Genomic DNA, 21,054 nt, shown 5'->3' with positions numbered 1-21,054 from the left:
GGCCCGGGTGGACCGTCGCTGCCAACTCGGGCTCTCCGCCATACTACTCGATGCTCGATGCGGCCACAGGTGGAGCCGACCTGATAGTGGCCTTCGAGCAGAGTGCGACAAAATGGGACCCAGCGTGGCCGGCGCTCGGCTCATACCCGCGCCCCAAGTGCCTCGATCTGATCCGCACCGACGCGCGGAGCCAAGGCGCGCATCCGCCGGGACCGTGGTGCCCTTACTGCTACAACTGGGACGGCGTCGATGCGGTCGTGAGTGCGGCGGCAGGCGGTTCATCCGGAAGCGCATTCGGCGCCCTCGTCTACGCGGCGAATAATGGCGCTGGCGCCGTGCCGGCACAGGCGGCGGCGGCGGGGTTCAGCTACATCTACGTCACCGATGCCCCATTCGAGTCTCCGTGGTCGGCTCTCCCGTCGTACTGGTGCGATCTGCTCTCTGCTGCTGGCTTGCCGCCGTCCAGCTCGTGTCCGCCGCTGGTGTCTGTCGCCACCTCCGCCGCGTGGCTCGCCTCGCGCTCCGCTGAGAGCGCGAGCGCGGCGACCGCAGGCTCGCTCGTATCCTATGACCCGCCAGCGGGCACGGCCGGCTCGTGGTGGCGAGACCGCGCGTACGCGTACGACCAGGCAGCGGCAGCTGTTGCCCTGCTGCTGCACGGCGATGCGCAGCTTCAGCCGACTGTGGAGGCGATCCTCCAGGGCGTGAGCGCAGCGCTGGTGTGGGAGCAGGACGCCTCGATCGCCGCGGCGCCCTTCTATTGGGATGTCACCAGTGGCGCCGCTTCGGCCACTCGCTTCACGGGCGCGCACGCGTGGGTCACCTATGCCTTTGCACTCTTCGAGCTGCTCACGGGCTCTCGAGAGCACGCCGCGACGCTCGACGCGCTGTGCGGATGGCTCGCTGCCCGTTATGACAACTCGACAGATAAGGAGTGCTTTGTCGGAGGCGCCAACGTCGCGTGGTGCTCAACGGAACACCACATCGACATTTACTTCGCGCTTTCGCTCTCGGCGTGGCTACGCCGCTCAGACGCCCTCGACTCGCTCGCCCGCGCGGCGGCGGCGGCACTTGTCGGGCCGCTCTGGCACGCCGGGGAGGCACGCTTCAACCAAGGCCTCGGCGACAGTTCCTCGGCGCTTGACTGCCAGACGTGGGGAGCGCTCTTCCTCCTGGGCCACAATGCCACCACAGGCGCCGCTGCCGCCATGCCCGCCTCTGAACGGGGCGAGCGCGCCGCGAGCGCGCTCGCATACATGCACAGCACCTTCTACGCCAAGCAGCAGGCCCCAGCGACCGGCCGCCTCGCGCGTGGATACGCGCCATACGAGGCGCCCCCTGGCCAGACGAAAGCCGTGTGGGGCGAAGGCAGCTACGGTGCAGTGCTCGCATTCGAGCGATCCGCTGGCCACGAAGCTGCGGAGGCCGACCTCCTAGCGGGTGTAGCGCCGCTGTCGCTTGCCAGTGGCGCGGTGCTGTACGCGGCCAACGAGACGGTCGTCAACGGAGAGGGTGCCACCTTCTTCGACTGGCCGTCGGTCGCTTCCACCGCTTGGCGCGTGCTCGCCTCGGCGCCGTTCGCATCTATCTTCTGGAACGAAAGCGCTTACGCAGAGGTGAATGGAACGGGAATGCCAACGTACACCGCTGCGCCCACCGCCCAACCGCCGCCGCCGTCGCTGTCGCCCTCACCGCCTCCCGCGCCGCCGCCTCCGGTGCCGCCGCCGCCTGCCCCTCCGTCGCTGTCGCCCTCGCCGCCTCCCTCGACATCGCCGTCGCCGCCGCCTCCTGTGACATCTTCCTGTCCCGACATCTGCAAAGGCGTCTATGATTGGTGTAAAGCCTGCCTTTGGAAACGGGCAGGAGAACAATTTTGGTCCTGCAAACAATATGAACAGAGCATATGTGAAAATTGGAATGGCGATACTTCGGGTGGCGCCCCTCAGTTGACCACTGCGTATTGTGGAGCATGCCCTTGAGCATGATCCGGTGAGGAGGTTCTGACTCTGGGCTTCTTCTTTTGCTCCTTCCCCGTCTCTATCTCTCCTCAACCTCGCTGAGAACCTCCATCGAAGCAGAAACTTCTCTCTGCGATCATCTCACTTCTCAACGCTTTACGAGCATGAGCATCTATTTCATCGAAGGGGAATTTTGAGAATTTATTAACTCTTCTATTGTAAAGAATTCGCTTCGAGTTTTTTTGCAGGAAATGCTGAGAACGAGGAGTCAGAGCTAAATGGATCTTTGTCCTGGTTTCTCTGCCGGATTTTGCTCTCGAGCTGTGCGAAGGTAGGGCCGGGCTTGACGTGAGAGAGGTCTTTTTGTCCGAGAAGGAGGAGAGCTTTAGCCATTGTTCGGTAGAGCGTGTCTAAGATTCTCCAGAGATTTGCAGCGAACTTTTCCAAAAACACTTCGTGTTTATCTTTTATGAAAGATGATGTTTGTCAGGGTGCTCTGCTATGAAGTAAGAATGAGCTTTAGGGGATTCTCGGCGCAAAGGCGAAAATGGCCAGCAAAGTGATGGCAATGGTGTAAAAATGAAAAGTAATAAATCGAGTATCGAGCTTTCGTGGTTGCTTCGACATGGGGCTCTCGAATCCAATTGAAGATGGACCCTGCTGGTTGGGATGTTAATGAAGTCAAAAGATTTTAAAGTTATCAGAGGCGAAGCTCCAAGAGCTTATCAACAACAATAACAAAACCCTTTTCAGTTGCGAGATGGTCTTATCCGAGCCAGTCAAGGGCATTCCCTATCAGGGACGCCGGTTACGCTGTCTGGCCTCATGGGAAAAGATCGAGCCAGACAAGCTGCTGTGGCATGGAACCGCTGTCTCAGCGGTGGAGGGGATCGCATCGAAAGGTCTGTCCAGACAGGCTTCGGGGTCAGGGGATCGAAGTCTTTCGAAGCCCCAATGGTGTCATCCTGGTTCGAGAGATCCCTGCTTGCTTCCGTTGAGTAAGAAAGCGAGAGCGTCTATACAGGAGCTTTCTCAGCATTTTCAACTCGAAGTTTGATAGGAGTATCGTGAGGATTGAGGTCACAGTGTTTCAGCTCTTTTCATTGACACCATGACAGACCCCGGTTCGCTCTGTTTGTGCCACATAAGCAGCTTGGTTATTGTCGAGACTTTAAAGGATTCGTTTGAAGAAACGCAAACAGGCCACCAGTTGACTCTAGAAGCCCCAATTGTCTGTAGCATTGCTGAATATCCACACTTTTCACCACTGGGTCGCGCCCTCGCCCCTACACCTTTGAGAAGTAGACTCCTGATTGTCGTCCACCTTGCCTCCGCCCCACTCTCCGCAGTAGTAATCCCCGCCCTAGCCAAGTCGAATAGCATGTGATTGCGTCCACTGTGATCCTCATCCCGTAGCTTTTCCTGAATCATCTCTCTTGCCCACAGCATCTGGAGTCGCTTAGCCACCTCTGAGAACACCTTTCCTCCTATCGCAAGTGAGCTGAGTGTGTCCTGACCCCCTCTATCCACCCGACCGTAGTCCGTGACTCCCATCATAGTTGCGATCGAGCGTCGCACAAGCATTTCTGGCTCCCTCGGGACCCCTTCCGCCGCCCACTTCGCCACTGCATCCACCATCGCCACAGCCGAGATTCCCCCAACACCCTTAGCATGTCCTGGCACCTGACAGATGATAACCAAACCTCTGACCGACTTCCACAATTCCCACCTCAAGTTGTTGATTGTCTCGAGAAGATCACCATCCTGCTCCCCAACTAGCCAACAATCATCCCTGCTCCTCCATGCCTTCTCCATCCCTTTGACGCAGGTCTCACTGTCCACCATCGCAAAGACTACCCACTCACCACGAATCTTGTGACTTATACCGTTACTCCGAGCTTCCCTTATTCTCTCCAGTATTCCCCGAAGCCCAAGAGTCATCGCACTGAGCTCGCTCGCGCTCGTCGTCGCCCCTCGGTCAAGCCCATGCCCAATCCTTCCCACATCCGTCCACCCTAGACGAGGCGCTGCCCCGATTACCGCTCCGCATCCTGCCTTGCTCGCGCGCTCTGGTCGCCCTTCACACGGACTCACGGATCCATCAGTCGAGAGCATCACACCAACCTCCATAACTGCATTGACTTTCATCGCCACTTCCAAGACCGCCCTGTCCGCCTCCGCTGTTATTCCATCCCGTTCCCCCTTCTCCATCACTAAGGTCTCCACTCCACCTCCCACCCGGAAGGCACATCCACTCTCCATCAACTCCACGCTCTTCCTCCGACAAAACACGGATAGCATAGGGTGGCACACCGCATTCGCACTGAAGTTGTACTCGTTGGCCGTTGAGTCTGTTTCCACTCTCCATGCCCTCACTCCAGCCACTCCTCCGATGCCCACGTGACAGTGATGCCTTCCTCTCGCCTCCAGCTTGCACCCGCTCTTCTGCTCGAACTCTCTCCTCAGGTCCTCCACCACCTCTGAGGGGAATAGCCCTCCGGCTAGCTTTTCCCACTGCCTCTCCGGGGTAGTATCCTCTGGCACCACGGCAAACTTCCAGAAGAAATTCCCGGATCGATCTACTTTCACAAAGTATAAGTCCCATCGAGCAGCAATCACTTCGAGATGCGAGCATCCCACTTCGTACCTGAATCCACCGTACGCGTTGCAGCACGGTTTTTGTCCTCCAGCAACAGCCTGTATCCACAGACAAGCCATCGAGACCCCAGACTTCGCATCCGCTGTTGTCCGAAGCCGCACCTCCTCGCCCAAGTCTGTTCTCGTCAAATGCAGCAGCACTGTATCTGTCGCATCCTTCCCCCTCCATAGATCGTCTCCTACCCACCTCACCATGCTCCCCACAGGAACACCCCCCCACGCATCACATCGCTCGTTGTCCGCCTCCACCGCCTCCTCCTTTGAGATCACATCAAACACCTTCCTCCCTCCCTCATAGTCCTGGATCGTACTCGCCGCAGAAACTACATGTCTTCTCTCATCGTCCCTGCTTCCCAGCAGTGCAGTCTGCACCTTCGGCGCCTCCTCCCTTCGTCTAGAGACCCTGTCGACATCCTCAACGCATCTCCCCACATTCCATTCCACCGGTTGTAGCCCGGATCGCAACCCCGGTATCCACACCTCTGTGAACCATTTGAAGAAGGCTCCTACCACCTGTTCCTTCGTTTCCACATCAGCATCATCAATCGGCTTTCGCAGACGTTGAAAGATGTCGTCACCAAATCGCGAGCCTCAATGTCCAACCTGTCAGGTAGAAGACACGACTCCTCCGCTCTCATCATGGCTCTCCTGACTCGCAAAAGTTCAGCCTCCCAGGCCATCTGGATCCCCTCCTCGTCGTACTCGTCTAGCTCCATCCACTTGAACGCCTCGCTCTCTACCTCGCTCCGCTCCAACCACCGTCCCTCCTCTGGCTGATAGAACATGTCCCGCTCTGTTCTGACCAAGTATCTCATGGTCCTCGCGTGGTCCTCCACCCCTCGAGGTGACTCCAGCCTGCATGCTCGCACGTCAAACACTCTCCTCCCCGCCTTTCCTCCCATTACCTTGCTCCTCCTCAGCTCCTCCCCCAACTCTCTCCCCTCCTTCCCCCACCTCGTCCACGTAGTACTGATGTCGACGCAACGAGAGGCTTCCATCACTAGTCGATCCCACTCCTCATGATCAGCTCTTGTGAAGTCCACCTCACCACATCCGAAGCAGACCTCGGCCTCTCCACTCGTTAAGAGCTCTCTCTCTCTCTCCAACGCGGCCAAAGGATATCCACCTCGAGAACCTCGAGAGAGTGGAAGCCGCCGGTTGCGTATTTTCTTGTCAATACCAAGGTCTGACCGAGCTTCTTGAACACGACAGACGCGCTCCGGCGGACGCCACTTCCTCTTAGTCAAGCAGAATGCGCCACCGCGAGTGGATCCACGTCCTCGCGGCGCTTGCCTTCCTCGTCGCGGCGCTAGCCTTCCTCGCGGCATCGGAGGAAGCCGCTTCGGAGGACCGCCTTCTCGACGAGGACCGAGAGCTGGACGCCCTCGCCGCTGAGATCTCAAAACTGCAGGCCAAGTACGCCGCGCTGCAGGACGGCGAGCGCGGCGGCGATCTCCTGGTAGCGGGCCAGTGGAGCGCCTCCAGAGGAGCGCCGGCTCTCCTCGCGCTCGCTGCGCTCGCCATGGTGCTCGGCCTGCCGTCGGGTGAGCAGTGGTGGGCGGTGGAGACCGCGCACCTGCATCGGCTGACGCTCGCGCTGAAAGTGCCTGCGCTCGAGGCCAAGTACACCTCCGCCGCCTTCCGCTCCGCCTCCACGCCGCTCATCCTCTTCCTCGTCACATTTGCGAATGTGCCGCTCTCCTCGCTTCCGCCTCCCTCTCCTCTCTCTCCTCGCTTCCGCCTCCCTCTCCTCGCTTCCGCCTCTCTTTCGCTGCTGCCTCTCTGTCCTCGCTTCCGCCTCTCTCCTCGCTTCCGCCTCTCTGTCCTCGCTTCCGCCTCTCTGTCCTCTCTGCCGCCTCTCTCCTCGCTTCCGCCTCTCTGTCCTCGCTTCGGCCTCTCTCCTCGCTGCCGCCTCTCTCTTTCCTGCCGCCTCTCCTCCATGCCGCCTCTCTCTCCTCGCTGCCGCCTCTCTCCTGCTGGTCGCGTCACGCCCCGCTGCCTGCGCACTCAGCCGCCCCCCCGCCCGCAGGGCCTTCCTGATCTCCCACAATCTCCCACAATCTCCCGCAATCTCCCGCAATCTCCCGCAATCTCCCGCAATCTCCCGCCCGCTCCGCAGGTGTTCCTCATGTTGGGCATCCTCTACCCAGCAGCGGGCGCCGCCCCTGCCCGTCGGCACGGGTGCCCGGGCCGGGTGCCGAGCCATCGCATGTGGAGTCACTAGGCGCCACCCTGCCCGGGAGATTGCGGGAGATCGCGGGAGAGTGCGGGAGATCGCGGGAGAGTGCGGGAGATCGCGGGAGAGTGTGGGAGATCGCGGGAGAGTGCGGGAGATCGCGGGAGATTGTGACTAGGCGCCGCCCTGCCCGCTAGCGGTACGGCTTGGGGGCTGGCGATGGCGGCCGTGCGCTGGCGGGCCGATCGCATGGCAGACCAGCAGGTCTAATTAACACGAATTAACACGAATTAACACGAATTAACACGAATTAACACGAGATCTCGGCAGACCAGCAGGTCCCCGCGCCAGCTAGTCGCGGCAGATCTCGGCTAGCCTCGGCTCATCTCGGCAGATCTCGGCTAGCCTCGGCTCCTCTCGGCAGATCTCGGCTAGCCTCGGCTCATCTCGGCAGATCTCGGCTAGCCTCGGCTCATCTCGGCAGATCTCGGCTAGCCTCGGCTCATCTCGGCAGATCTCGGTGCCTCGACCTCACGCGGTGCCTTGCACTTGGCAGCGCGCGCGCGTCCTCTTTGGTCGCGTGCTGAACGGGGTGAGCCTGGCGTGCTGGCTCGCGTGTCCTAGACGCTGGGAATACGGATGCATGTACCCCACCCCAGCACTCGGGGAGGACACGGACTCACCTGTCTTCACCTGCAGTCCGCTGTGCACTGGTTTCTTCTTGGACTCCAAATAGCGCTCGAGAGGACATGTAGTCCGCCGTATTCCGCTGCCTCTCCTCTCCGTTGTCCTCACGCGGCGCTCTGAAGACGCGCCAAGACCGCCCTCCCGCCCTCACGCCGGCGTACTCAGCACGGCAGGCTCGCCTTTCTTTGCGCGCTGCAGCTGTCCCTCGTCGGGCCGTCGCACCCGGCGCTGATCGGGGCGAGATGCAGCCGAGATGCAGCCGAGATGCAGCCGCGAGATGCAGCCGCGAGATGCAGCCGAGATGCAGCTGCGAGATGCAGCCGAGATGCAGCTGCGAGATGCAGCCGAGATGCAGCCGAGGTGCAGCCGAGGTGCAGCCGAGATGCAGCCGAGGTGCAGCCGAGGTGCAGCCGAGGTGCAGCCGAGGTGCAGCCGAGGTGCAGCCGAGGTGCAGCCGAGGTGCAGCCGAGGTGCAGCCGAGGTGCAGCCGAGGTGCAGCCGAGATGCAGCCGAGATGCAGCCGAGGTGCAGCTGCGAGATGCAGCCGAGGTGCAGCCGAGGTGCAGCCGAGGTGCAGCCGAGGTGCAGCCGAGGTGCAGCCGAGGTGCAGCCGAGGTGCAGCCGAGGTGCAGCCGAGGTGCAGCCGAGGTGCAGCCGAGATGCAGCCGAGGTGCAGCCGAGATGCAGCCGAGATACAGCCGAGATGCAGCCGAGATGCAGCCGAGATGCAGCCGAGATGCAGCCGAGATGCAGCTGCGAGATGCAGCCGAGGTGCAGCCGAGATGCAGCCGAGATGCAGCCGAGATGCAGCCGAGATGCAGCCGAGGTGCAGCCAAGGTGCAGCCGAGATGCAGCCAAGATGCAGCCGAGATGCAGCTGCGAGATGCAGCCGAGGTGCAGCCGAGGTGCAGCCGAGGTGCAGCCGAGATGCAGCCGAGGTGCAGCCGAGGTGCAGCCGAGGTGCAGCCGAGATGCAGCCAAGATGCAGCCGAGATGCAGCTGCGAGATGCAGCCGAGGTGCAGCCGAGGTGCAGCCGAGGTGCAGCCGAGGTGCAGCCGAGGTGCAGCCGAGGTGCAGCCGAGGTGCAGCCGAGGTGCAGCCGAGGTGCAGCCGAGGTGCAGCCGAGGTGCAGCCGAGGTGCAGCCGAGGTGCAGCCGAGGTGCAGCCGAGGTGCAGCCCAGGTGCAGCTGCGAGATGCAGCCGAGGTGCAGCCGAGATGCAGCCGAGATGCAGCTGCGAGATGCAGCTGCGAGATGCTGCCGAGGTGCTGCCGAGGTGCAGCCGAGGTGCAGCCGAGGTGCAGCCGAGGTGCAGCCGAGGTGCAGCCGAGGTGCAGCCGAGGTGCAGCCGAGGTGCAGCCGAGGTGCAGCCGAGGTGCAGCCGAGGTGCAGCCGAGGTGCAGCCGAGGTGCAGCCGAGGTGCAGCCGAGGTGCAGCCGAGGTGCAGCCGAGGTGCAGCCGAGGTGCAGCCGAGGTGCAGCCGAGGTGCAGCCGAGGTGCAGCCGAGGTGCAGCCGAGATGCAGCCGAGGTGCAGCCGAGGTGCAGCCGAGGTGCAGCCGAGGTGCAGCCGAGGTGCAGCCGAGGTGCAGCCGAGGTGCAGCCGAGGTGCAGCCGAGCTGCAGCCGAGCTGCTGCCGAGGTGCAGCCGAGGTGCAGCCGAGGTGCAGCCGAGATGCAGCCGAGGTGCAGCCGAGGTGCAGCCGAGGTGCAGCCGAGGTGCAGCCGAGGTGCAGCCGAGGTGCAGCCGAGGTGCAGCCGAGGTGCAGCCGAGGTGCAGCCGAGGTGCAGCCGAGGTGCAGCCGAGGTGCAGCCGAGGTGCAGCCGAGGTGCAGCCGAGGTGCAGCCGAGGTGCAGCCGAGGTGCAGCCGAGGTGCAGCCGAGGTGCAGCCGAGGTGCAGCCCAGGTGCAGCCGAGATGCAGCCGAGGTGCAGCCGAGAGATGCAGCCGAGGTGCAGCCGAGGTGCAGCCGAGGTGCAGCCGAGGTGCAGCCGAGGTGCAGCCGAGGTGCAGCCGAGGTGCAGCCGAGGTGCAGCCGAGGTGCAGCCGAGGTGCAGCCGAGGTGCAGCCGAGGTGCAGCCGAGGTGCAGCCGAGGTGCAGCCGAGGTGCAGCCGAGGTGCAGCCGAGGTGCAGCCGAGGTGCAGCCGAGGTGCAGCCGAGGTGCAGCCGAGGTGCAGCCGAGGTGCAGCCGAGGTGCAGCCGAGGTGCAGCCGAGGTGCAGCCGAGGTGCAGCCGAGGTGCAGCCGAGGTGCAGCCGAGGTGCAGCCGAGAGAAGCACTTGTTGCGCATTTCCCTGCGCAGTGCCCCACCGGCGCCTTCTCGGAGCCTCTGCCTCTCCCCTGCAGGCCGGGGGTGGTTGGGACCCTTCTTAGCCCAGCGTTGCGTTGCGCCTGGTGGCTGAGGGCGAGCTCTCTGTCAGGCGGGCTGCCTGATGATGGCCTTGTGGGGCTTCTACCTCCGCCGCTCCTCCATCACCGCCTCCTCCCGCCTCGTCTCTCTCGCCCTCAACGGCCTCGGCTTCGCCGCCTTGCCGGCCATGACGCCCCTCGGCCGCCCAGCGGAGCCTCTCTGCTTGGGAGGCGCGATCTCCCGCAATCTCCCGCAATCTCCCGCGATCTCCCGCAATCTCCCGCAATCTCCCGCATTCTCCCGCACTCTCCCGCGATCTCCCACGATCTCCCGCAATCTCCCACAACCTCCCGCGATCTCCCACGATCTCCCACAACCTCCCGCGATCTCCCGCACTCTCCCGCACTCTCCCGCGATCTCCTGCAATCTCCCGCGATCTCCCACACTCTCCCGCGATCGGTCGAGATTAGGCGCGCTGATGCTCGGCGAGGCGCTCGGCTACCTTCTCGAGCGGCGGATGCGCCTCGCCTTTCTGGGCCACGCCGCCGCCCCGCCGCCACCACCGCCGGCCGCCGCGTTCCGCTCCGCCGCCGTCTCTCTCTCCGAGCTGCAGGCGTGTGGGTGGTGGTGAGGGCGGGGATGGTGAGGGTGGGGGCGATGAGGGTGGTGGCGGCGAGGGAGGGGTGTGTGGGGGGGGGGGGGGGGGGGCTCTTCCTTCTCCTCTTCCTCCTCCTTTCCATCCTCCTCTCTCTCCCTCCCCCTCCCCTCCCACCGCTGCAGCCGTGGACGCTGCGGTTCGTCGACGCGACGCTCGAGGAGCGCTTCACGTCGGCAGCCTTCCAGGCGATCTCCCGCGACCTCCCGCAACCTCCCGCAACCTCCCGCAACCTCCGCAATCTCCCGCAACCTCCCACAACCTCCCGCGCTCTCCCGCGCTCTCCGACAGTCTCCTGCACTCTCCCGCCATCTCCCGCCATCTCCCGCCATCTCCCCCCATCTCCCGCCATCTCCCGCCATCTCCCCATCTCCCGCCATCTCCCGCCATCTCCCCATCTCCCGCCGTCTCCCGCCGTCTCCCGCCAGGCATCACGCAGGCCGTTCCTCGCCTTTTGGTGGGTGTGCATGGTGGTGGTGACGGCTCTCGGCGCACTCTGCCCGCGGCTGCAGTCCGCAATGGCCATCGTCCTCTCCGGCGTCGCGCCGCGGTGTTTCTTTTTTAACGGCCGCCGTGTTTCTTCTTTCAGGCCATCGTCTTCTCGGGCGTCGCCCTCTTCATCGCCGCACGGCTGTGGGCCGACCGGCGCCGAGATTCGCCCAGATTCGCCGAGATTCGCCGAGATCGCCGCACGGGTATGGGACGACCGGTATCTCTCCAGATCTCCCCAGATCTCGCCAGATCTCGCCAGATCTCGCCAGATCTCGCCCTAGAACACGCCGTCCTCCATTCCTACTGGCGCTCGAGAGGGCGCGCACTCCTCGCCACTCTCCCGCCGTATTCGGCGGTCTGCACGACACCGCCTCCCCCCGCCCTGACGCCGGTGAGCTGACCACGCAAGGCCAAACTCGGACCAGCAGCGCGCGCGCGTCCTCTTCGGCCGCGTCCTCCTCGCCGCCGTGGCCGCGACGTGGGGCGGCTCCCTCCTCATCTTCAACCTCTCGCCGCCCGAGGCCAGCCCCGCTGCTTTCATGCCAACAGTCGCGCTGCTGCACGGGCACACGCCGAGAGATGGCCGAGAGATGGCCGAGAGATGGCCGAGAGATGGCCGAGAGGTGGCCGAGAGATGGCCGAGAGATGGCCGAGAGATCGCGACGCTGGGAGGGGGTCTCCATTCCACCGGCCTCCGCCCCTCCCCCACTCCGCCTCATTCATCGACCGGGCTGGCGCATGGAGTCACGGACTATTTTTTATTATTTATTATTTATTATTTAATATTTCTTAGTAGGCTCGCCCTCCTCCACCTCCGCCACTCGGCCCACAACCTCCGCCAGCCTCCCCCACAATCTCCCGCGATCTCCCGCTAGGCTCGTGCTCATCTACCTCCGCCACTCGGCGCTCACCCACGCGCACCGCCTCTGCTACATCGCAATCACCGCGCTCGGGTTCGGGTCGATGCCGGCCCTCACGGAGATCGGCCGGCCCGGGGAGCCGCTGCTGGTTGGAGGCGCGCTGGTGCTCGGTTAGCCCGTTCGGCCCCCTTGGTGGAGATCGGTCGAGATCTCCCGAGATCGCTCGAGATTAGGCGCGCTGATGCTCGGCGAGGCGCTCGGCTACTTGATGGAGCAGCACGCGCGCCTCGCCTTTCTCGACCGCGACGCGGCCGCGCTCCCCCCGCCGCCGTGCGTCAAGGACATCTTGATCGACCGCGTGGTCGGCGAGGGAGGCCAAGGGACGGTCTACGCGGGCCGCTGGCTCGGCATACACGTCGCCATCAAGGTGAGATCTCACCACACATTCTCCCGCGATCTCCCACAATCTCCGCATACACGGCGGAGAGGGCGGGCGGTGCCAGCTCGCAGCTAGCTCTCCCTGCATGGGGTGGGCCCTTTCGCCCCCAACGCCCCCCCAACGCCCCCCCCCCCCCTCTCTCGCCCCTCGCAGGTGACGCGCGGCAGAGACACGGGGCGGCGGCTGCAGGATGAGGCGCGCCTGCTCGCGCGGCTCCGCCACCCGTCGGTCTGCACTCTCTTCGGCGCGACGGTCCTCTCGGACGGCGGCGGCGCGCTCGTGCCCGCGCTGACCACGGCACGGCGCGTGATGCTCTCCAAGTGAAGCTTCTCGGACGCTTCGCCTAGGCGCGCTCGTGCTCGAGCTGATGCAGACCTCCCTCAGCCAACTGCTCAGGCGGGGCGAGCCGAGGGCTCGCCGTGTTTAATGAGTGAGTGAGTTGATGAATGGATTAAACAATGCCTCAGGCGGGGCGAGCCGATCGCCGTCGGCTTGGCCGCCCGGATCGCGGCCGAGGTTGCGACGGGCATCTCCTTCTTGCACGGCAATGGCGTCATGCACCGCGACATCAAGCCGAGCAACGTGCTCCTCGACACGGAGTACCACGCGAAGGTGGCCGACTTTGGCCTCGCGCGGCTCGTGGGCAGCTGCCGGGCGAGATCTCGCCGAGACCTCGCCGAGATCTCGCCGAGATCTCGCCGAGGTGCTTGGCTCATGAGCAGCTACCGGGCCGCCCGGCCTCCTCACTCGTGGGACGTGGGCTTGGTCACCAGCATGGCACGCCCCCTCCCCCCTCACTCGTGACACCATGGCTTGGTAGGCAAGCCCGGCCTCGTCGCGCGCGGGCGAGCCGACGGCTGTGCGGCCTGACGCGCCTAGAAGCGGAAGACGTGTTCCTGTACTCCAACCAGCGCTCGAGAGGACACGGACTCTGCTGCACTCGACCGTATTCCGCTGTACTCCTAACCCGTGTGAGCATGCGGCGCTCTGAATGTACTGCACAACACCGCCTCCCCGCCCCTGACCGCGGCGTGCTCATGGCGTAGGCCTACCAGCCCCGAGACGCTGCACACGTCGGGCGTCGGGACGAGCCTCTTCATGGCGCCCGAGGTGCGCGCCCAGTCGAGCGCGCGCAGAGGGCCGCCGACGGTGGGCTACGACGAGCGGTGCGACACCTTCTCCTACGGGATGCTGCTCTGGTCCCTCATGCACGAGGTGGCCGTCCCGCCCTCCTCCGCCTCCGCGTCGCGGCCGCGCGTGAGCTTGCCGCCCGATCGCGCCGTCTACTCGGGCCTGATCACCCGCTGTTGGCAGCAAGACCCGGCGATGCGGCCGAGCATGCAGGAGGTGGCCGCCGAGACGATCTCCCTCACGCAGCGCTCCAACTACGCGCTGCCCGCGCCCGACGCCCGCGCGCCGGCGCCAGACATGGCGGGCCGGCCGTCGGGCGAGACCGTGCACGTAGGCCTGGTCAACAGCTGCTCAAACAAGCTCGACGGCGAGCCCGCGTCGGAGCAGGAAGGAGACGTTGGATTCGTTGTGTCCGGAGGACTCCTGGAGTGTGTACGTTGATTTACGGCTCATGTTGGTGTAACCCGATTCGCATGCGTGTTTAGAGTGACCTACAACGAACGAGGAAACCTGAGAGGTGTTTAAACTCTTTTTGGTAATTTGGACAAACCGTAGCCTGCTATGAAGGATGGCTCGTTGTGCGAGTATATGGGCCACGATGTCTCAAATATGAGGGGTTTTGACTCCTACCGGCTCCTGACGCTATCCCTGGCAGCTCTAATGACCAGGATCAGTAATGCTATGATAGAGGGTGCCCATACTAGCGCAGGAGCTGCCACACTTGCTCGTGTCCCTGTCGTTGGTCGGACTGTGATCTGTGTTTCGCCTTCCCATCAATCAATCAATCAGTACTCTTGAGGGGAAATTCGTAACGGGTTGGCCTCTTTGCCGAATTTGACTTTTTCTGACACGTAAAGAATGGGGTTTGTGGAGCGTCCAGAGATGTACAGAATGTGCAGAAGGTGTACAGAAGGTGTACAGAAGGTGTACAGAAGGTGTACAGAAGGTGTACAGAAGGAATGTACGGAAGGAATGTACAGAAGGTTGAAGGAAAAGAAAGCTGCATGCGCTCTCACTGGCTGGTTGTACGGCCCTCAAGGCATGCCCAGACGAGACAGGGCACAGGCAGCAAGGTCCTCTTGGAGCAGTGACATCCACACACATTGTCTGTGCAGCGGCCGGACAGTTCGGAGAGGCCATGGGTGTACCTGTGCACATTCTGCTGAAAAAGCCTGCTAAAGGCCTTCTGCACATCTGCTAAAGGCCTTCTGTACATCTGCTAAACGCCTTCTGTTACATTTTGCTAAAGCTTGCTAAAGGCCCTCTCCCCCTCCCCTTCTGTACGTACTTTTAGCTTACTGGGAGAAAAGAGAGAGGGGGTTGTGTTCTCTAGGCCCCTAAGGGCCCTACGCGCGGCGTGAGAGCTCGGAAGCGAGCTTTGCACGGCGATCGAGGATGGCACGGTTCACCCCCTTCACCGAAGCGATGGAGATGCGTTCCGCGTGGTGTGACACAAATGAGAGGCGGGAGTGGGGAGGGTACGCGGTGCGGTCAACGCCCGAGCGTTGACCAGACGCGGCACAAGGAGGTCCTCCTGGACCTCGTCGAGCTGCTGCGGGGCAAGCTGGGGCGCGGCGCTGTGGAGCACGAGTTTCACTGCGAGCACAGCACTACGAGGACGGACTTGTACATTTACCAGGGCGTGATTGGGGACCTGCCATGCATCGGCGACACGAAGATCTTTGCCGGTGTGCCGTCGGACCCCTCGGGGGCGGGGCGCATGGGGGCGTTCGTCGCTTGCGGCAACACGCTGCCACGCGCCCGCGAGACGGTTCTGGGCGTGGAGGGCGGGGACAGGGGTGGGAGGGTGGGACGGTGGGATCCGCGGACGGGGACCGGGACGGTTGAGGCTGTCAAGGGCCAGTACACGGACGCAGAGGGGAAGTGCCATGTGGAGGCGTTGCTCTTCGAGGAGTTCGGCGCAATGAGCGCGGGGGTGGAGGAGCTGCTGATGCGGGTGGCTGAGGTGGCGGGCCGGAAGCTCACGTGGTGGCAGTACGACCAGACGTCGTGGTCGGCGCGCGAATGGATGCCGTTTGCGCTGCAGCGACTGTCGGTGCAGCTCTGGGTGGCGCTCGCGGACGAGGCACAGCGCGCCATTGGTGCGGCGTCGCGCGACCGCGAGGGACCGCGGGGGAATGCTAGTGGGATGGGGGGCTCTGAGGGGAAGGGAGCGGGGGGCGCCCAGTAGGGCGCCGGCACCCCAGCGTAGAGGGCGTCGTGTAGCCCTTGCAAGTCGCGAATGCAAGCTCCTCTGGTGGCCCTGCACCAGTGGTAATTGTGTACGGATCGGGCGGTGGGTCCGTTCTGGCGGTGCGCCAGAACTTGTTTGGCATCGATTCTGTCACAAAGTTTCCAGAATCTGTGCAGGGGCTGCTGAATGGAACATACACGCCGAACGCATTTGTGATTTGGGTTTCGCGTGATCCGGACATGAGCGACGCTGTGCCCGCCCCAACTACGATCCAGTCCCTGCAAGCCCTCGGCCAGCCGAGCTACATCCCCCCTCCCGGTACATCTGGCTACAAGAATTTCCTCGGTGAGATCGTCTACAACATGATTCTCACGAACGTGGGCGTGGACAGCGCCGGTAATAAAGTGGCGAACTTTTCAGAGTACAACCACACAGGCCATGCATTGGTCCCGGGAGGCAAAGAACGGACGATAGTGTTTGATCAGTTCGGAAATCAGAAGTGGGAGCCGGACGATAGTGTTTGATTCAGGCAGTGGGAGCCGGAAATCAGAAGTCGGAGCTATATCCAGCAGAATTTGGGCATGCGGTCGCTCTGACAACTGACTTCCCTGACTCGCAGATGGTTCCATATGCGGCAGGTTTCAACAACACGGGGACGAGCTGTCGCATCTTCGGCGCCGCCGCTGTGTCAGAAGGTCTGTGGAAAACGACATCGGCACAGAGAGGCAGCAAGGACAGTTTCATTTCAAAACTGCAAGGCTTTATGAGTGAGCACGAAGTACCTGCAGCGGCCTCCTTTTTGGGCGCAGTTCCGTCACTCCTGGCCACTCTTCGTTTGTTCGCGACCCACGTTTTGAAGCGCGAAGACGCACAATTCGCCAAGGAGGTAAATATTCGGTTCGATCTCGAGATCGTCACGAAACAATTCCTGGTGGGGCGCGCAGGCGTGGGCCAACAGCAGGCTGAGGTCTTTCTGAAGCAGCTCAGACTGTTCAACAACGTCAAGAAGATGGAAAATGGTTTTTACAAGTACCCAAGTGGAGCCAGTTGCGAAATTTTGCATAACATGACCTTCGACCTAGCTAAAGTCTGCGTGAAATCAGGGACTGCGACCACCCTTGTGCTCACATCTGAAGGACCATGTTCCACAAACTGTTCGTTCTAATCAGAGGTTGCGCTGCTGGCACGCTGGGCGTGGTTCTGTTGGCGGTGTCCCATTCCCAGGGAGGATTGGGTGAGGGAGGGGCGGCTGCTCCTCTGGGAGGAGGACCTGGAGGAGTTGCGGAGTGGCGCTGGCGGGGGGGGGGGGGGGGGGAAACCCCCCACCAAACTGGAGGCCCGGCGGGAACCAGGGGGGGGGAAGGGATGGAATGGGATGATAATGGGGATGGTCTTTTCGGCGAGCATCACGGGGCTCGCGGATTTCACCATCCGCCTGACTACCATTCCGACGACGGCGCGGCTTCTGTGAGGACGACGGCTTCTATTGTAGAAGCCGTCGTCCGCGAATAGAAGCCGTCGTCCGCGCTTTGCCTGTTGTGTGAATCGTGCGTCTTGGGTCCGGGGTTGTGTTTTTGAGTGAATCGTGCATGTGCGAGAGAGTTTTGTTGTAAATAAATTCTAATCACATAGAGCCGTACCATGCTCGAGAAAAATGAAAATCTGGCGCAGATGCCAGATCGCAAAACCGAAACGAAAACGCCTGTGCAGTCCAACGACTCGATTTGCAAAACGGCGGGAAAATCATGTATTTGGGTCTTTTCCATGGTTGCACTTGCAGTGCGTCGATTGGTGCTCGGAATTCTGAGTTTCAGTTCACCTCCCCTACTCCCACCTCCACCGCCAGCCTTGCTGCGCCCCCGCCCCCGACGACCGGCGCGGCGGAAGCTCTTCCTGCGAGCGGCGGCCAGAGGCGCGCCCCGCCGCCGACTCGGCCGACGAGCGGCGCGACAGGCGGTTGAATACCCCGGCGGCGTCCGTGACGGCCCTGGTGGCCGCCCGCGCCGCCTGCCAACGCGCTCGCCGGCGGGCCGCCGCGAGGTGTTGCGCCCGCGACTCCACCTGCCCAGCGTCGAGCGGGGGCAAGCGGTGCGCTGCCACGGGAATGGTCGACGCCGTCGGCAAGGCGGACGGCGCCGCTGATGCTAGCGCTGCTGGCGACTGCGGCGACGGCGGCCTGTCAGAGGCATTGTCCTCGAGTCCCTCCTCGGGGTCCTCGCCGAAGCCCACGCCGAGGTCCTCGCCGGTGCTCTGCCAGACGAGGGCGTCGTACGCCGTGCTGACTCGCTCCATCTGCTGCGCATAGCCTGTTCGCATCCCGCCAGGACGGGTGACTGCAATCGTGTCACGCTTCCGCCTTCCTCTCCCAACCGCACGAGAGCACCGAGGCTCGACAGCCCGGGAGGGAGAGGCGGCACGACGACCTGTTCACAGAGCTCCCCGCCGTGAAGAGACGCTGTCCAGACTCACACTCCGGGAGGGAGAGGCGCCACGGCGACCGTCGGCCCCTCCTCCTCCCCCTCCAGCGCGCCCTCCCCCGCGTCGGCCAGCCCCCGCGGCCACGACAGCGCGCGGGGCGCGACGGCGGCGCGCCGGTACACGGGCGCGCCCTCCCCCTCGCCCCCCAGCATGGCGGGCGAGGAGGCGTGCTCGGAGACGGAGAAGCGGCCAGCACCGGCGAAGGACAGAGGCCACGTCTTCCGCACCTGACCAGTGAGCTCGTCGGTGAGTCTACACCCCGCCCACACACCTCGCCCACACACCTCGCCTCTCTGTCTGTCTCGCACCTCAGCCTCGCCCTTGCGCCTCGGGCACAGCAGCGCCGCGTGCGCCACCCGCGAGCCGTACACCTGCGCGTGCAGTGCGAGCAGCCGCACGGGCTCCTTGAGCGCCATGCCGCCCAGCCTGTTCGTCAATGGCTCACTTTCATTCACGAATCGCACGGGCCCGTTGAGCGCCGTGCCGCCCAGCCCGGCGCGTGCGAAGCCGGAGTCCCTCGCAACGAGGTCGAAGGCCGCGGGGGCGCCGACGATGGTGAGGAGGACCGAGCCACGCCGCACCGCGCGCAGCTCAAAGTCTGCGTGCGTCGCGCCGTACCGCTGGCGGAGCTCTTCGACCAGGCTCTCGCCTATTCGGCAGTTCAATACTCACTCAAAAGGACAGTGAGCCGCTGGCGGACCCCCCTCGACCAGGCTCGCGCCTAGAACTAGACACTTGAATACTCAAATGAGAGTGAGCCGCTGGCGGTAGCTCTTCGACCCGGCTCGCCGTTGGCGCGCGTGATCTCAAAGCCGTCCCGCTCGAAGAGGGCGATGCGCCACACCGCCGTCAGCCGGTCGATCTCGAGGTCAGAGTCGCGGAAGGAGGAGAGGCCGCACGTGCGCCGCAGGTAGCCTCGCAGGTGCATCTTTGCGCGCGCGAGGCTGTCGGAGTCTTCGTCGGGCGAGGCGAGGGCGGGGAGCTCGAAGGAGAGGCAGAAGGGGAAGCGGGTGCCGTCGTACAGCTCGGGCACCTATCGCCGCAATCATGACACGCTCGGCCACAGCTCGGCTACCAACACATCGGAGATCGGAAGTGGTGCAGGGCACCCCGGCAGGCACCAGCCGGATTCCCACCTCGCAGATCGCCTCTGTAGCGGCCGCGTCAGGGTCTCGCAGCGTGAACCTGTTCACAGCTGCAGGTGTGAAGAGACGCTGCTCACACTCACCGCTGCCGCGTCGGCGTCTCGCAGTGGCGCACTTTTGGGAGCGGGCTGGCTTGCCGTCCCTCGCCGTCGTCGGCTTGGTGTCAGCCGTCACGGCGAAGCGCCCGAACTCGAACGCCTGGAGGGGATAGATGAGGAGGCAAAGCAGTCAGACCAACGACTCGGACACCGGCGCGTCATACGGCGGGGCACTGGACGAGTGATGCTGCCGAGAGATGTCCGAGGTACAGCCGAGATGCAGCCGAGATAGCCACTCCTCGAACGCCTCCCGGTCAGAGCTAATCTCGGCTAATCTCGGCTAATCTCGGCTAATCTCGGCTCATTTCGCCTCCCGGTCAGAGCGGCCAAGCAGCAGGCTCGACCACACCGCCTCGCCGAACAGCCGCGCCGCCTCGTCCTCCACGCGGCTCGCCCAGCAGAAGACGGGGCACGCGACGCGCGCGTGCAGCAGCCTCGCCAGGTTCGCGGAGTGGCACCTACTGACCGCCAGAGTGTGAAGAGGCGCAGTGCACTTTCTTTCTGTGCCGCGCGAGAGGAAGTGTCGAGGAGGTGTCGAGGACGTGTCCAGCACGCGACGAGGGAGTGTCTGGAGAGTGTCTAGGAGTGGCACGAGTTGAGGACGGCGCGCTCGAGCGAGGCCGGGGCGGCCAACACGATCGGCTCGTGTGTCACCACCTATGGGGAGAGATGGGGAGGTTTGGGTTAGGGTTAGGGTATGGGTTAGGGTATGGGTTAGGGTTAGGGTTAGCACCTCTGGCGCGTTGCCGCGCACAAAGACGGCGCTGCCCCGCCGCATGTGGCACGCGACGTGCAGCTGGGTGCAGTCGCGGAGGAGGCCGGAGAGCTTGTCGGCGCTTGGGTTCTCGTGCACCAGCACCTAGGGCAGTAGTAGCGCCACTTCAAAAAGCGGCAACTCTCATACCTAGATCGCCGACGCCAGGCTACTGAGCGGGACGAAAGGGCGTAGGGTGCTCAGCATGCACCTCGCCCGGAATAAGCCGCTGCAGCAGCGCCACCTCCGCTCGCGCTTCGGGAAGAGAGGCTCCGCCGCTGCTCTCGTTGACCGCAATGATGACGGTGGGGCCAGTACTCGGTGGGGCGGGCTGACTGCCCTGTCTGCCCTGCCTGCTCTCCCTCCCATGCGGGCCGCCTCCCCTCTGCCGCTCTCGAGGCGACACCTCGGCACCCGACGGGAAAGGATCGGCCCGAGGCCCGGTCCAGCGCGGCTCGCCGGTCCAAGTGAACCGGGCGGCGTCCTCCGGAGATGAAGCGCGGTCGTCGTCGTCCGACAGAGTCGAGCCTTTTGGAGGCCTGTTCGCCTCCTCCTCGTCGCAAGCTTCCGATGCCGTCGTCTGCAGCGCGCTCATTGAGCCAGCTTTTTTCTCTTTGATCTGGCCAGCGAGCCTCGCAAGAGCCTCGTACGCGGTGAGGCCGATGCTAGGAGCCGGTTCCCACTGCGGCGGAGGCTCAGTGATGACAACGCTCAGCGACGACGCTCGCGGGCTGCTGCGAAGGCGGCGTGGCTGCTCCGGGGTACTCGTGTTGCCGCTTTGTTGGCGGCGCGGCGGGTCGGGAGTGCGCCTCCCGAGGAAGCCGAAGAGGGTCCGCATCCCTCAAAAGCTGGAGAGCGCGCCGTCGCACAAAGGGCGCGGCGCCGAGTCAAGGATGCACACGTCCAGGAAAGATAGCAGCTGGGGAGCGCCGTCGCAGCGAAGGGCGCGGCGTCAGGACAAGGATGCACTCGTCCAATATCA

The 21,054-nt window shown here is 63.6% G+C and overlaps 3 protein-coding genes across 3 annotated transcripts; 2 read left to right on the top strand and 1 right to left on the bottom strand.

Moving 5' to 3' along the window:
* Positions 1 to 5,809: 5,809 nt before the first annotated feature.
* EMIHUDRAFT_349693 (hypothetical protein) lies at positions 5,810 to 7,457 on the top strand. The gene is made up of 4 exons (XM_005775485.1): positions 5,810 to 6,306; positions 6,736 to 6,855; positions 6,986 to 7,056; positions 7,349 to 7,457. The coding sequence occupies exons 1-2, from the start codon at positions 5,869 to 5,871 to the stop codon at positions 6,838 to 6,840; spliced, it is 543 nt and encodes a 180-aa protein (XP_005775542.1). The 5' UTR covers positions 5,810 to 5,868; the 3' UTR covers positions 6,841 to 6,855; positions 6,986 to 7,056; positions 7,349 to 7,457.
* Positions 7,458 to 9,908: 2,451 nt separating this feature from the next.
* Positions 9,909 to 14,080, top strand: EMIHUDRAFT_195699 (hypothetical protein; the record flags this gene model as incomplete). Its single annotated transcript, XM_005775484.1, has 10 exons — positions 9,909 to 9,919; positions 10,921 to 11,031; positions 11,383 to 11,451; positions 11,849 to 12,003; positions 12,067 to 12,260; positions 12,462 to 12,592; positions 12,740 to 12,911; positions 13,383 to 13,619; positions 13,725 to 13,811; positions 14,072 to 14,080. 10 exons carry the CDS (start codon positions 9,909 to 9,911, stop codon positions 14,078 to 14,080), a joined length of 1,176 nt encoding a protein of 391 aa, XP_005775541.1.
* Positions 14,081 to 17,385: 3,305 nt separating this feature from the next.
* Positions 17,386 to 20,910, bottom strand: EMIHUDRAFT_447824 (hypothetical protein; the record flags this gene model as incomplete). Its single annotated transcript, XM_005775483.1, has 12 exons — positions 17,386 to 17,903; positions 17,981 to 18,020; positions 18,096 to 18,128; positions 18,384 to 18,724; positions 18,856 to 19,108; positions 19,185 to 19,260; positions 19,336 to 19,418; positions 19,668 to 19,752; positions 19,911 to 19,975; positions 20,073 to 20,177; positions 20,284 to 20,327; positions 20,487 to 20,910. The coding sequence occupies 12 exons, from the start codon at positions 20,908 to 20,910 to the stop codon at positions 17,422 to 17,424; spliced, it is 2,031 nt and encodes a 676-aa protein (XP_005775540.1). The 3' UTR covers positions 17,386 to 17,421.
* Between the last annotated feature and the right edge of the window lie 144 nt (positions 20,911 to 21,054).

Source organism: Emiliania huxleyi, assembly GCF_000372725.1.
Source record: "Emiliania huxleyi CCMP1516 unplaced genomic scaffold EMIHUscaffold_3, whole genome shotgun sequence".
NCBI classification, from domain to species: Eukaryota; Haptophyta; order Isochrysidales; family Noelaerhabdaceae; genus Emiliania; species Emiliania huxleyi.
This window is presented reverse-complemented; position numbering and strand designations above follow the sequence as displayed.

Bases quoted from the DNA above. Each gene is read 5' to 3' on its own strand.
- EMIHUDRAFT_349693 (XM_005775485.1), top strand. From the start codon at position 5,869: ATGCGCCACCGCGAGTGGATCCACGTCCTCGCGGCGCTTGCCTTCCTC. The intron at 6,307-6,735 runs GTGCCGCTCTCC...CCCGCTCCGCAG, and splicing joins TCCTCGTCACATTTGCGAAT to GTGTTCCTCATGTTGGGCAT.